Consider the following 16,648-nt stretch of genomic DNA (forward strand, 5'->3'; position numbering starts at 1 on the left):
ACTTAAGTACAGTACTTGAGTAAATGTACTCAGTTACTTTACACCACTGCCAGTGAGTGGGCCAGGTGTGAGGTGCCAAGTGTTCACGATGTTCAAGTTGATGTCTTCATCTGGCCTAGATTTGAATTATGTTTTTTAATCTAAGATTGTATACAATTGTACTGCACAGTTTGGCTGTGGAAAGTTCCACTGGGGTGTCTCTCACAACCTGACAGCACTATTATTGGTTAAAAAACAAAATCACAACTCCACAAGTGTTTTTAATTTCACCTTGGCTCAGTGTAGGCTCATCACCATGGGAGATCCCCTTTAACTAAAAACAAACATCTGCAGCCTTGCAATATTTGTTTTTTTTTATAGACATATCGGAGCCAGCAGAGTACAGTACTTCAATTTAGTCACAGCTGAACGTCTCGACCACCATTGTGCGGTAGGGTAGACTCCAGTGAACGAGTAAACTTTTTAAAAAAAAGAAGCAATTTATACTCTTCAACAACAGCCTCGTATAGCATCTCGTCCTCTTCCATTGTTCACTGTACAAGCGGGCAAGTAAATAATTGCTTGGTGGCTCCCAGCAGATAATAACTGATTGTTCCTTAATGTGTTTTTCCTATAGGACACACTCAAATAAAACAATGCCGTGGGCGAGCGGCACTGATGTGTTCTTTATTAGGATTGCACTCTCTTTAACCCATTAAAACCGGGAAAGCGTCTGGTGTCATTTTAGATTTTAGCTATGTATATAGCAACATAAGTTCGTTTTCCAGAAATCTCTTAGGATTTAGAACAGTGGTTTAGAACAGGGGTCTTCAACGTTTTTCAGGCCAAGGATATATTGTCTATACTTTATATTGTATAAAATTGTGTTTCAGATTAAACTTTTTTATGCTGTTTTTTCCCTCTACACCTATACCTCTTTGCCAAAAATAGCTGATCTACAAGCTCACAACGCCTCACAGTGCAAGGCGTTGTGAGCTTGTAGATTGGCTATTTTTGGCTAAAGTTCTCCACAGAAAGGGATGTTAGGGTTCAAGTGGTTAATGTCACACAAAGATTTGGCGACCCCCCTGTAGTAACTCTGAGGACCCCCTAGGGGTCCTGGACCCCCTGTTGAAGACCCCTGGTTTAGAACAGTGGTTCTCAAAAATAACAGATCTACCAGCTCACAGCGCGCCACTTCGTGCCGCGCCGCGAGCTTGTACATCCGCTATTTTTGAACATTTCGGAAATATCTTGAAAGTGTTTGAATAGTTTTGAATTGTTTAACGCAAATCTTCTCCTCTGGGGGGGGGTCCCTCCCTCCCTAGCACAAAACATTTTCAGATGGGGGGGGGGGGGTCCGCTGGCTAATATGTATCCATTTTGGGGGTCCTCCTTGGCACGAAAAAGTTTGAGAACCACTGATTTATAAGGGTATTTATTTGTAGAATCGGCCTCAGGTCTTACTGGGTTAAAAAAAACAAAAAAAAAGTTTCCCCTTGTTCAAAATGCCTCTGTTCACCATAAACATCTGTGAGTGATTGTTCTGTTGGTTTTACTAAATGTTGTGTGTGACTCTCTCTCTCTCTCTCTCTCTCTCTGTACAGAAAACCCCAGAGTGCCAGCTAGTCATACTCCTCCTCCCAGTGGTTCAGCAGCCGGGTCTCCTCCTCGCAGCTCAATGGCCGTTCAGGTGAGAACCAGGTTCTTCTTTCTGAACCCATTCAATCCGGCGGGAACACATCTGTATCATTTTAAGATTTGGCTTTGGCTATTCATAATTAGCAGATATAGCAGAAACTCCCCGTCCCTGTCGGGTGATAAGAAGCGGGCCTGCTCACTCCTCATGCATTGAAGGACGCATGAGCTCAGTTCGGGACTCTCCCCAGGCTGGCAGAGGGAGAGTAGGGCCCAGGATTACAGCTTAAGCATTGGCAATGAGTGAAAAAATGGGTTACAAAATTTGTGAAAACAAAAAACAAGCTCATAGAGTGCCGCACTATGAGTTTGTAGATCTGACATAACATTTTATGCAAATCTTTGAATATATATATATTTTTTTAAAGCAAACATTTGTAACTCAAATCTTTGCTTCTTGGGGGGTGTCCCTGGAACAAAACATTTTGAGACCACCCAAAATGTACTTGGCCGTGGACCCCCATCTCAAAATATGTTGTTCCAGGGACCTCCCAGAAGCACAGATTGGAGTTCGCTTTAAAACATATATATATATATATATTCAAAGATTTGCACACATTTTCCACAATGAAAAAAAAATAGCACATCTACAAGCTCATAGCGCGGCACTCGGTGCCGCACTATGAGCTTCTATATCTACTATTTTTGAATAGCCAAAGAAATCTTAAAATGACACAGATGCATTCCCGGTCTTAATGGTAGCGAAAATAGCTGATCTACAAGCTCACAACACATTGGATTGCGGCGTGTTGTGAGCTTGTACAGTAGTAGATCGGCTGTTTCCGCTTAGTATTGCAACTGTGAGTTCATAAAAGCAACCCTTACTGATTATGACGTATTTCCTAGACATGGCAAATGGAATTCATCATAAATAATTGTTTATGATTTTATTGCCTAGAAAGAAATAGAGCCCACACACTATACCTCCTATTAGTACTGTAGGGGCCAAAATGTATATTTTGCTTGTTATCTTATTTTTGTTAGTTTTTTCCCACGCTTTGGTTTGATGTCCCACTTCCCACAGTAATCGACTGATTAGCTCCTGCTGTGTGTCTGTTCATTACCTTTTAGTTTATTTCAGGTGTGTGTCTCAGGCTGCTGGGTTTTCAGTGAGAGAATGGGGGTGAGCTAGGCTCAATATTTTCTGTTGACCGTTTTGCTTTATACGTTTAGGGCGTTTAGCCTACATTTCATTAATCTAATTTTCAGTAACATTTTTTGGACCATATTATTTTGTATGAATAAATCACCTTTAACTGCAATAAGTTTTCTGGTTTTGCTTGGAAACGCGTCACACAGTTCCTGCCGAAGCTCAGCCTCATAGCACCACTTCTAAATGGTTTTTGAATAGCGGGAAGAAGTAGTTGCTACAATATTGTCAACAGAAAATAACCCGCACCACGACTCATCTATGGACCAGGATTCAAATGGATTGGAAATGAAATGAATGGACATTTGATCGTGGTGTTTTGGGGTTAAATGGAAAATGGATCAAGTTCTGAAATGAATGAATTTGGATCGAAACATTGGAACATGATGGAAATGGACATCGCAACATTTGGACTTTATGTTGCCCCTCTGTGACTCTGAATGAAGCCACATTGACCGCGGCTGCGGTGGAAATGTTTGTGTGACAGCAGCAGCGCATCACAGCCTTGAGCCTTCAGAAGCGGTGAGAAATATATTCGCATTGCAGGTTCCTTCTGTGTATTTGTTGTTCATTGTTTGAACACAGTTGGAAGTGCTGCCGCTTGTCCATTGGGGACTGTTGTTGTTGGTTGTGGCTGTTGTTGTGCGCGCTGGCTGGCAGCGAGGATTGCGTGAGAGTCGGACTGGGTTTGGCTGCTGCGCTCCATATATGGGCGCTCCTTATAAGGCGCCGCTGCGCTCGTTCCACTGTGTGCTGCTCTGTTGGATTGGAAATCGCCTTGCCAAAGTTGCCAAGGTGAATGTGCATTATCTGGGGTGATGTTCAATTGTTGCTGTGTATTCTGGATGAATTGTACATGTTGGAAATGTCAAAATGAGTGATATAAACGTCACAAAGAGCGACAAAAAGGAAATGGATCTGGAACAAATGGAGGAGGAGTCACGGAGGACGGTCAAGCTCACGGCCAAAGCGCTGGCTAATAAAATTGAAAAGGTGCAGAAAGACCGCCACTCATGTGTGAAACAACTTCAAGTGCTCACAAATGAAATGAAAGGGCAAATGAAAAATGATGAAAATGCAAAGGATGTGCAAAGCACAATGAAGGATCTGAAAAATGTATATGAAAATGCAAAAGCAGCACATGATTCACTCATTGTATTGATTCCACAGGAGGAATTGGAAACTCAAAATCTATGGTTTGCACGTGTTACAAAACACAATACAGATTTCATAACTGATGTGATGCTATGGCTTGTTGGTCTTGAAATGTCAATTCAGCAAATAAGTACTGCTGATGAATCCATTCCTGCAAAGGCAGATACTGAAGCTATTGCAACTGAAGAGGAAGGCTTAACTGTTGGGCAGCAGGAGGAAAGTGAAGCGCTACCTGTTGAGCAGCAGGATGAAATACCACACACTAATGCTCAACAGCACCCTTCTAAGTCACATAAGGCAACATCTGCAATATTTGACCTACAGGAAACAATTCAACCTGAGGACAGTGCGTCAAATATAAGCAAGAAAACAAAGGGATCTAAAGTTTCGAGTACAGCATCAGCACGTTTGAAAGCTGAGGCAGAAATGGCTGCTCTCCTTGTTCAGCAAAAAATGATCCAGGAGAGACATGACCTGGAGGTACAAATGGAGCAGCTAAGAAGACAAAATGAGCAACTAAGAAGGCAAAAGGAGCAGCTGGAGCTGGATACAAGCATGGCTGCTAATGTAGCAAAAATGAAGGTGCTAGGTTCAAGGAGATCTGGTGTTTCTATTAAGTCTAAAGTGACAGATGGAATGATGTCATATTTTGAGAGGGGACAGCAGGCAGCTGTTTCCACACCACATTCACAACCCACACTGGGACAGGTCTCCTCACAACCCAGTGTTGCCAGGCAGGCACCAGCACCAACTGTAACAACCACAGGTGGCGCTGTGGCTCCGGTCCATTCACTGACAGCCAACACAACAACAATGGCTGTTGGGGCATCAGTGCCAGTGGTCACTGCCACCGGGGGAGATGTGGCTCCGCCCGTCCGGTCTCGCACTGCAGCACCCTTGGCAAGCCAGATGGGCACCACAGGTCCAATTGAACAAGACAACAATAATATATATTCTGTCATGGAGAAACAAAACGAAATCACAGCTTTACTCGTACAACAACAGAGTCTGTCTTCTATGCCCAAGAAGGAAGTTTACATTTTTGATGGTGACCCACTTCAATATCACACTTTCTTAAAATCATTCGAACATAGCATTGAAACCAAGAACTCAAATCCCACAGATTGTCTCTATTATCTGGAACAGTACACCCGAGGACAACCAAGGGAACTTGTGAGGAGTTGCCTACACATGATGTCGGATAGAGGTTACAGGAAGGCTAAGTCTCTACTGAAAGAGCATTTTGGCAATGAGCATAAAATCGCTACAGCCTTCATTGAGAAAGCTCTTTCATGGCCGTCAATTAAACCTGATGACACTAAAGCTCTGCAAGCATATACTCTCTTCCTACGGGGATGTTGTAATTCCATGGAGGATGACAACTACATGCATGAGCTTGATATGCCTTCTAATTTGTTGATAATCATTAAGAAGGTGCCCTACCGACTAAGAGATAAATGGAGGACTGTGGTATGTGATTTCCAGGAAAAACACGACCGAAGAGCAAGCTTCAAGGACATTGTCGTTTTTCTTGAAAAACAAGTCAAGATCATAACGGATCCCATTTTTGGTGACATCAAAGACACTCCAGTGAGTAAGGACACAAGAAAGTTCAGGTCACAACCGCTTCCCAGAACAAAAGGAAGTACCTTTGCAACCACTGTGATGGCTGCAAAAGAAAAAGGAACGAAGGAAAGTCAGTTTACTGTGAAGAGCTGTTTATTCTGTGACGGTGGACATGCTCTTGAACTGTGTCCACAATTGGAAAGGAGGACACACAATGAGAAATGCACTTTTCTAAAAGAAAATGGAATATGTTTTGGCTGTTTGTGCAAAGGACACATCAGTAAAGACTGCAAAAGGAGACTCAGTTGCAGCGTTTGTAGTTTGAAGCATCCCAGAATGCTACATATCTACCAAAGAACCAAGGAATTTAATAAAGACCCAGCTGAAGGGAAGGAAACCACCAAAGACAGAGCCATGGCTTCCGTGCTGACAAGTGGTCTTACTGGGGCCGGTGAAGACAACTGCAAGCTTGCAATAGTGCCGGTTCAGGTAAAGGCCAGGAAAGGGAACACAACAGTGCATACATATGCATTCCTTGACCCAGGTAGCACGGCATCGTTCTGTACAGTGGGGCTAATGGCTAAACTCAACCTTCAAGGAAGAAGATCGAATATCTTGTTGAGAACTATGGGTCAGAGGAAGGTTATTGAAACACACATTGTTTCAGGCCTAGAAGTGGCTGGACTGAACAGCAGCGACTTTTGTAATCTTCCAGGCATATATACGCAGAGGACTATGCCTGTGAACAAAGGAAACATCCCACAGCAAAATGACATCGATCAGTGGCCTCATTTAAGGAATGTTCACTTACCTGAACTTGACTCTGAGGTAGAGCTGCTGATTGGCTCAGACGTACCAAAAGCACTGGAGCCAATAGATGTCATCCGGAGTGTGGGAGATGGACCGTACGCTGTAAAAACCATACTTGGTTGGACAGTTAATGGGCCATTAGATGGAAAGAGTGATGATGCTCAGGAGCAGTCAGTGATAAATGCCAACCGGATATCAGTTGTGAAACTTGATCAACTGTGGGAACAGCAGTTCAAGATTGACTTTCCTGAGTGCATCAGAGATGACCAAGAACATTCAAGAGAAGACCAACAGTTCTTGAATTTAGTCTCAACATCTGCTAAACTTGTCGATGGCCATTATTGTATTGGACTACCTTTAAAGCAAAGGGAGATATGCATGCCTGACAACAGAAGTGTTGCCGAACAACGCACACTGAACTTGAAGAAAAGATTCAATAGAGATCCTTCTTTTCATTCTGAATACACCAAGTTCGTGTCTGACATGATATCTAAAGGTTACGCTGAGAAGGTACCGGACGATGTCTTGGAACGCAGTGACGGAGGAAAGTGGTATCTACCACACCACGGGGTTTTTCATCCACAAAAGAAAAAACTCAGAGTGGTGTTCGACTGTGGAGCGACGTTTCGAGGGGTTTCACTGAACTCTCAGCTCTTACAGGGGCCAGACCTGACCAGTTCTTTGATTGGAGTCTTGGCCAGATTCCGTAAGGAACCGGTTGTCATCGCTGCTGACATAGAAGCAATGTTTCACCAGGTGAAAGTACCAACTGAAGATCGTGACTTGTTACGATTCCTCTGGTGGCCAGATGGAGACTACTGTCGGAACATGGTGGAATACAGAATGACCGTACACCTATTTGGAGCAACTTCCTCGCCCAGCTGCGCAAACTTTTCCGTTAGGAAATGTGCTGAGGACAACGTCAACCAGTTCACTGCTCAGGCCATAAATACCATCATGAACAACTTTTACGTTGATGACTGCCTGACGTCAGCAGCTACAGAGGAAGATGCAATAGCACTGTATCATGAACTACGAGCAATCTGTTTCAAGGGAGGCTTTCTACTTACCAAGTGGATGAGTAACAGTCGTCAAGTCTTGGCTGTCATACCTGAAACGGAGAGAGCAAAGGAAGTGAAGAACCTTGATTTAGATCATGACGATCTGCCTGTGGAAAGAGTGTTAGGAGTACAATGGTGCGTACAATCGGACGTCTTCAAGTTTAAAATCCTCTTGAAAAACCGACCTCTCACAAGAAGGGGAATTCTTTCTGCAGTCAGTTCAGTGTATGACCCCCTAGGAATGTTGGCACCGGTAGTCTTGACTGCAAAGAAGATCCTGCAAAATTTGTGTAGGAAAAAGATTGGTTGGGATGATGCAATTCCAGATTCCATTGCACAGGAATGGATGAGTTGGATTCAAGATCTTCATATGTTGGAAGATTTCCAGGTTGACCGATGCTTCAAACCCACCAGCTTTGGAACAGTAACATCAGCTCAACTGCATCATTTCGCTGATGCTTGTGAAGACGGTTATGGGACTGTTACTTACCTTGTACTGCATGACAACCATGGTCAGGTACACTGTGCTTTTGTGATGGGGAAAGCAAGAGTGGCTCCGTTAAAACCAGCTACTATCCCTAGAATGGAGTTGACTGCTGCTACCATGGCAAGCAGAATGGACACACTATTGAGAAAAGAGCTGCAGATGGAACTAGCAGACTCTGTATTTTGGACCGACAGCACATCTGTGCTCAAATACATCAACAACAAGACTGCAAGATTTCGAACGTTTGTGGCAAACAGAGTTGCTGCAATCGTCAAAGTCTCACATGCACCACAGTGGAGATATGTGAACTCTGTTAACAACCCAGCAGACATGGCTTCACGAGGCTTGACAGTGAAATCCTTTCTGAAGAAAACCATATGGGTGTCAGGTCCTCAGTTTCTTCTTCGTCCCAAGGAAGAATGGCCTCAGAATCCTGACTGCTTGGAAGAAATCTCAGCCAAGGACTCTGAAGTCAGGAGCATAACTGTAAATGCTGCTCAGATAACATCTGAAGAAGTGGATGCAACAACTCGCTTCATCCATTACTTCTCATCCTGGACTTGTTTGAAGAAGGCCGCAGCTTGGATGCTCAGACTTAAAGGACTGCTTCTCAACCGTAGCAGAAAGAAGAAACAAGCAAGCAATGTCACTGCTCAGCTTCAGAAAGATAACATCCATCAGAGAACTCTGAGATCTGCACAGAAGGAGACAAGAAATCTTGAGACCTACCATGGTCTCACTGTTGAAGAACTGGCTACCGCTGAGATGGAGATAATCTGCTTTTGCCAGAAGAAGAGATTTGCAGATGAAATCTCAAGTTTGAAAAATGGAATGAATGTCAAGAGGACTAGTCACATTCATAAACTCAATCCCATTCTGGACAATGATGTATTGAGAGTGGGCGGCCGACTTAGCAGGGCTGCAATGCCAGAAGAAACGAAACATCCTGTCATATTGGCCAAAGAGTTTCACGTTTCAGAACTAATTCTTCGGCATATCCATGAACAGGTGGGACATGGTGGTCGCAACCACATGTTATCCAAACTACGCCAGAAATATTGGATTCCTGGTGCTACTGTTGCGATCAGAGGAATCATGTCAAAATGTGTTGTTTGCCGCCGCACAAATGCTATACCTGGACAACAGCAGATGGCAGACCTGCCTCTGGACAGAATCTCTCCTGATGAACCTCCATTCACGTATGTTGGAGTCGATTATTTTGGACCCTTTGGAGTGAAACGTGGCAGGAGTATTGTGAAACGCTATGGTGTCATATTCACATGTTTGGCTATAAGAGCGATTCACATTGAAGTGGCATCATCACTTGAAACAGACTCGTTCATCAATGCCCTTCGCCGTTTTACAGCCAGACGTGGTCAAGTGAAAGAACTGAGATCTGATAATGGGACCAATTTTGTGGGAGCTCAACGTGAGTTGAAGGAGGCGATTCAAAGTTGGAATCAAGCCCAAATTCACAATGCAATGCTCCAGAAAGGAATCAATTGGATCTTCAGTCCCCCTGCTGGCTCACACCATGGAGGTGTTTGGGAAAGACTGATTCGATCGGTGAGAAAGGTGCTCAATTCCACACTTAATGTGCAAAATCTTGATGAGGAAAGTCTGCACACCATTCTATGTGAAGTTGAAGCTATCCTCAATAGCCGACCGATCACCAAGGCTTCTACAGATCCCAATGACCTTGAAGCACTTACCCCGAACCACCTTCTGCTTCTGAAGACTGCACCTTCCATGCCACCAGGACAGTTTCAGAAGGAAGACATATATGCTCGCCGCAGGTGGAGGCAAGTTCAATATATGTCGGATTTATTTTGGAAAAGATGGGTCAAAGAATATCTTCCCCAGTTACAGGAAAGACAAAAATGGTCTAACATCAGACGCAACTTCACACCAGGAGACCTCGTGATCATAGTGGATGACTCAGCGCCTCGGAACTCCTGGCTAACTGGGAAAATTGTGGAGACCATTCTGGACAGAAGAGGACTCGTACGTCAAGTTCGAATTAAGACGAAGACCGGCTTTTTGAACAGACCCATCACCAAAATCTGCTTGCTACAGGAGACGGAAGATAATTGAAAATTGACTTTGAAATTCACCTTTTTACCCCTTGCCCTTGACACTGACCTTTGCCCCTTTTTTGCCCCTTGAAACACTATACTGATTCACTACACTCACTACACTATACACTGTTCTTGAAGAAAGAAGAAAGAAGACTTTGCGTAAAAAAAATCGCTTTCGTATTGCTTTGAATGCCACTTACGATTGTGTAATTATCATTTGTTGCATAATAATTAGGGGCCGGTATTGTAGGGGCCAAAATGTATATTTTGCTTGTTATCTTATTTTTGTTAGTTTTTTCCCACGCTTTGGTTTGATGTCCCACTTCCCACAGTAATCGACTGATTAGCTCCTGCTGTGTGTCTGTTCATTACCTTTTAGTTTATTTCAGGTGTGTGTCTCAGGCTGCTGGGTTTTCAGTGAGAGAATGGGGGTGAGCTAGGCTCAATATTTTCTGTTGACCGTTTTGCTTTATACGTTTAGGGCGTTTAGCCTACATTTCATTAATCTAATTTTCAGTAACATTTTTTGGACCATATTATTTTGTATGAATAAATCACCTTTAACTGCAATAAGTTTTCTGGTTTTGCTTGGAAACGCGTCACACAGTTCCTGCCGAAGCTCAGCCTCATAGCACCACTTCTAAATGGTTTTTGAATAGCGGGAAGAAGTAGTTGCTACAATAAGTACTTTAAACGGACCCCCTGTAGTAACTCTAAAGACCCCCTAAGGGTCCCGTACCCCCTGTTGAAGACCCCTGCTATACCGTATAAGCACCGGTTGTTCTCAGTCTTTTATTTTCCACCCAAAACACATACAGTATGTTTAGATCTTCATGTGCATTGACTTACTTAATCCTCTTTACTCCGTTGAGGGGCATAGGGCGTTCACCAGAGCTGTCCATCTCTGTCTCTCAAGTGGGAACGGTTACTTCTGCTTTCAGATTCTGTAATCTTTGTTCTTACGGCTGGGTGGGTGATTGGCCCAAGCAGTCGCACTTTATGTGCATTACAGCCCACTTAATTCATATTGACCAAGTGTGACTGAAATATTTGCCATATTTTACTATTTTGAAAAAAAATATTTAACTAGTTAAACTAGCCAATCTACATCGTCACGTTGTGAGCTTGTAGATCGGCTATTTGAACTATTATATATTTTTTTATTTGAACTATTTTATTGTTTTTCAAAACAGTAAAAAAATTGCAAAAATGTTTAATAATAATAATAAACTTTATTTGTATAGCACCTTTCATGACATGAAATGCAGCTCAAAGTGCTTTACAGAGCAAGAATACAATTACAGTTAGAACCAATTTAACAATAAAGCAAACAAAAATAAAATAAAATAAAATAAAAGCAAAGGCAAAAGCAAAGGCATAAAACAACATTAACACCTTTACCGCCGGGCCCGTAGTTCTACGGGCCGTTAAATCCAACGGTTAAGCGCCGAGCCCGTAGTCCTACGGGCTGCGGTCTTTTCGCGCATGCGCGGTCCGGGTGCACTTTCGGAATTTTTTTGATCCACTTCCGTTTCCGGTTTGATGACAGGAAATAGAATTATTTGGGATCCGGTTTCGACGATCACGCCCGCTCCCATTCTACAGACGAAACTGAAACTCAATTCTCTTCCTGTAGTTTTTTCTCCTCGCATTTCACTGTTTAACGTAATCCGCTCTAACTACAGTCATGGAAGTCCGTTTGACATGCGGTCTTCACTGGGAGATCTCGCGGATGTAAACAGACCGTTCACGGCTCAATCTTAAGGATTTTAACAAGATCTATGGCGACATGAAAAAAACAAAAAAACAACAAAAACACCTTGGCACTGGTGAGTACATTATGAGATTAACCTCTGGCGGTGGATGTGTTAAAATAGGGAATACAGTGAGGAATTAAAAATCAACCAAAGAATCAGCTAAAAGCAAGAGTGAAGTAATAGGTCTTGAGCTGTGCTTTAAAGCTATCGACAGAGGCTGCCTGTCTTAAAGGGATACTTCACTTTCACATAAAATAAACATAAAAAAAATATATAAAAAAAAAATGAAAGAAGTTATGGCAAAATAAAGGCCCCCTCACACATTAGTAGGACACTCTAATGCGTGAGGGGGCCGTGATTTTTCCATTACTTTTTTCATTTATTTTTAATATATTTTTAAATGTTTATTTTATGTGAAAGTGAAGTATCCCTTTAAGTGTAATGGGAGTTTATTCCACACTGTCGGTCCGTAAAAGCAGAATGCTGCTTCACCGTATTTTTTATATGTCATTGTAGGCACCTCGAGCAGGTCAGCACTTTAAGACCTGAGGGCCCGGTTTGGAACATATCTCTCTAGGCAGTCAGAGAGGTAGGAAGGTGCCAGACCATTTAGAGCTTTATAAACTATTAAAATAATTTTAAAATCAATCCTAAAAACAACCGGGAGCCAGTGTAGTGAAGCTAGAACTGGAGTGATATGTTCTCTCATCCTGGTTTTAGTTAAAATTCTGGCTGCCACATTTTGAACAAGTTGTAATCTGTCAGTTGTTTTCTTTGGCAGGCCAGAGTAGAGTGCGTTGCAGTAATCAAGCCGAGAGAAAACAAAAGCGTGGATCAGCGTTTTTGCATCGTCTAACGACAGATAGTCTCTAATTCGCGCAATATTTCTAAGATGAAAGAAAGCAATCTTGGTGACATGATTAATGTGTGTATTGAAATTCAATTCAGAATCGATAATCACCCCCAGGTTCTTTACTGTGGTGTTACTTTCTACAGCCAGGTTACCAAGTCTACTTGTTATTGATTCTCTCTGCTCACTGGAACCAATTATGAGAACTTCTGTTTTATCCTCATTTAGCTTAAGAAAGTTCTCACTCATCCAGCATTTTATACTGGACAGACAGGTCAACAATGGGTCTAGAGCGCAGGGGTCGTCTGGAGCTACTGAAAGATACAGCTGGGTATCATCAGCATAGAAATGGAAGTTCACTCCGTGATCGGCGATGAGTTCTCCCAGCGGTAGTATATACAGGGAGAACAATAAGGGACCCAGAATTGAGCCCTGTGGAATACCAGAACAGATGTTGTGTTTGTCTGAGTCAAAGTTAGCTAGACTGACAAAATAGCTTCTGCCTGTTAGGTAAGAGTGAAACCAAGACAAGGCTGTGCCTGACAAACCAATCCAGTACTCCAAACGCTGTAGTAGAATTGTGTGATCAATCGTATCAAAAGCAGCGGTTAAGTCAAGGAGTAGGAGAACAGATAAATTTTTGTCGTCAGCGGACACCCTAAGATCATTAATTAAAAAATGCTGTTTCTGTACTATGACCTTTCCTGAAGCCAGATTGGAATTTGTTATGAACCTTATTGTTCTGTAGGAACACATCCAGTTGATGAAAGATAGTTTTTTCTAAGACCTTGCCCAAAAATGGCAGATTTGAGATTGGTCTATAATGACCCAGCACCAATGGATCAAGGTTGTGTTTCTTGAGTAGCGGCCTGACTACAGCCGTTTTCAGTGAGTCTGGAAAGACGCCTGAAAGTAGAGAGCTGTTTACAATTCTTAGGATATCTCCAATAACACTGTCTAAAACCTCTTTGAGAAACGGGGTGGGTACTACATCCAGTGAGCAAGATGATGATGTCATCTGTGATATAGTTTTACGGAGTTCCTCTTCATTAATTGCGCAGAATGATATTAGGCTTCCTCTGGAGGGATCTACATTTTTGCACCATGCACCATTTGCCGCATTTGCAGTGCTAGCAGCAGCATTCATAATACCAGCTCGAATGCTAAAAAAATTGTTTTCAAAAAAGGATGCGAACTCATCACACTTAGCTTTAGAAGCAGGGAGCGACTCCTTGTAAGCCTGGGGGGGGTTTAAGAGATGTTCAATGGTAGAGAATAAGACTCTGGCATTTTGCTTGTTGTCATTGATAATGCGTGAAAAATATGCCTGCCTTGCCAAGCGCAGTGCTTTGTTATAGGCCACTGTTGACTTCTTAAAGATCTCTAGGTGGACAGTGAGTTTGTTTTTTCTCCAAATTCGCTCAGCTTTACGACATTCTTTCTTGAGTGAGCGCATGTGCTCGTCGATCCAGGGTGTTACTCTAGAGTTAAGTTTCTTTTTAGTTTTCATAGGAGCCACTATGTCGAGAGCCGACTCTAATTTGAGATTAAAATGTTGAACCATATCATTCACTGAGGGAGCATCAAGTAGGGGGGGCACCTGCACACACGTCAGATGACGAGGAAACTCGTTTGCTGCAGATGAGCTAAAAAAACGTTTTTTTATAGTATATTCTGTATTGTTTTTCCCTAGATCAGAGACAGTCATATTAAAACACAATAAATAGTGGTCTGTTAGTTCGGGCTTATCAATAATACTGACAACAGTGATATTCAAACCTTTAGTGATCACCAAGTCCAGGGTATGGCCATGTTTATGTGTTGGCCCAACAACATGTTGAATAAAGTCAGTTACAGATAAGGGGTAAGGCAGCGCGCAAGATAGGGCCCATAGTGTTTGTATTTGTTGATGACATGTTATTGTGTAATTTCTTTATGCTATGTTGATTAATTGAATACATAGGACCACAATGGAAACAAGTCCCCAGGACTTTTTTGTGTTATCCTTTTAGCCTTAATGTCCGACTAATAAAGTATTCAATCAATCAATCAATTACTCTCAAATTCAGTCGTATTTACTTAAGTACTGTACTTAGGTAAAATTTCAAGGCACTTTCGCTTTCCTGGAGTATTTCCATTTTGTTACTTTTTACATTACTCAGAGGTAAATGTACTTTTTTCTACACTACATTTAGTTGACAGCTCTTATTACTAGTTGCTTTGGACGTTTGGATTATTAATAGAAAATATGCTGAAAATACCCGATATACAAGATCACAACGTGTCGCATGATCGCGAGCTTGTAGATCAGCTATTTTGGGGGGGAAAAGGACACACTTTGAAAAGTGTTAGTACTTTTGGTACAGTAAGTATATTTTGATGCCAATACATTTGTGCTTTTACTCAAGTCAACTTTTCAATATAGGACTTTTACTTTTACTAACAGAGTACTTGTTGCACCACTGCTCAGCTTTGATGTGAAATTCAGTGGTGGAAAAAGTACTTGCATGTTTTACTTAAGTAAAAGTATCAATACTGCAATGTAGAAATTACTGTTGCAGTAAATGTCCGGAATAAAAAATTTACTTGAGAAGGGTACAAAAGTATTGGTATCAAAATATATTTAAAGTACAAAAGTAGAAAGTACTCATTATGCAGAATGTCCCATTTCACAAGTTTTCAAATTTGGCGACCCCCCTATAGTAACTCTGAGGACCCCCTGTTGAAGACCCCTGGTTTAGAACAGTGGTTCTCTAAATTAACCAGCTCGTTAATTTAACCAGCTCGATCTACAAGCTCACAACGCGTCGCATCACGAAGCATTGTGAGCTTGTAGATCGGCTATTTTCAAATGGCAGAAATGTATATAGGGCTGAAGTGGTTAATGTATGTTTTGTAATAATAATCAAAAACAAAAAAGTAATTAGTAACTTAAGTTTTCAAATAATTGTAGTGGAGTAAAAGTACAATATTTGCCTCTGAGATGTAGTGGAGTAGAAGTAAAAGTATTGAAAATTGGAATACTCTTGATAAGTTCAAATAACTGAAAAAAAATACAGTACTTAAGTAAATGTACTTAGTTACTTTCCACCACTGGTGAAATGTATACAGGTCAGAGCTTTAATGTTTACTGTGTGCTGCAGACTTTGAAATCAGAGCCCAATTCTAAACCAGGTGACCTGAGCTCTCTTGACCCTTGAACTTTAACCTTTTGGCCCGTCAGGAGGAACTCCCCGCATCTGTAAAAGAACCAGAGAACGACGTGATGGTGGTGGCCAGCACGGAGCCGAAGCTGACACCCGAGGAAGACTTAAAGGCCCGTCGAGCCAAGGCCATAACAGCTAAAGCTTTTGAAATCGAGAAGGTAATTAGTTTTGCGACCGTCTTGACTGTACTCTTTTTGCAGTGAGTGTTTTTATGACTGTGCTTTGGCTTTCCTACTGTTTATCTCAATCTTTCTTTATTTTTATTTTTTTATTATTTAAAATTTTATCCCACGATTTTGCAACCCCATTTTTTTCACCCAGTGCCAATTGTCTTAAGTAATCCTGGGCGCTACATTCCCTCTGCCAGCCTAGGGAGAGCCCAGAGCCGAGGTTTTGCCTCCTTCAATGCATGAGAGCCAACTAGCCTTCTTATCACCTGACAGGAGGGAGTTACCCCGGTAGGACGTAGCGCGTGGAAGGAACACCTTATTCCAACCAGTTCCTTTCCCCTCCATCAGGCGCCCCGGCTGACCAGAGGCAGTATAGAGACCAGGATTACTGCATGTTTTTGTGAGGGGACACAGGGAGAACATGCAAACTCCACACAGAAAGGCCCTTTCGCCAACCCCACCTATGGTATGGGTACTGATGATGTGGAGGAGAGGATTTTGTATGAGAATCCCTCCTACCCTGAGCGCCACACCTTTTTTCAAAATCGCAAAAACAATGATGTCATAGTTTTGGACAACTGCGATAGCATATAGCAGTGGTTCTCAAACTTTTTCATGTCAAGGACCCCCAATTTAATGTGTATTGGACCCCCCCATCTGAAAATAGTTTGTGCCAAGGAC

The 16,648-nt window shown here is 42.2% G+C and overlaps 1 protein-coding gene across 3 annotated transcripts in view; it reads left to right on the forward strand.

The window, feature by feature from the left end:
* Positions 1 to 16,648, forward strand: part of LOC308092576 (periphilin-1) — a 64,693-nt gene that overhangs the window by 21,842 nt on the left and 26,203 nt on the right. For all 3 annotated transcript variants that reach the window (XM_080438558.1, XM_080438559.1, XM_080438560.1), the window contains 2 exons: positions 1,587 to 1,672; positions 15,815 to 15,955. In XM_080438558.1, coding sequence (XP_080294684.1) covers positions 1,587 to 1,672; positions 15,815 to 15,955 — 227 coding nt within the window. The remainder of the gene's footprint in view (positions 1 to 1,586; positions 1,673 to 15,814; positions 15,956 to 16,648) is intronic.

Source organism: Gymnoscopelus braueri, assembly GCF_963280865.1.
Source record: "Gymnoscopelus braueri genome assembly, chromosome: 9".
Taxonomy (NCBI): Eukaryota; Metazoa; Chordata; class Actinopteri; order Myctophiformes; family Myctophidae; genus Gymnoscopelus; species Gymnoscopelus braueri.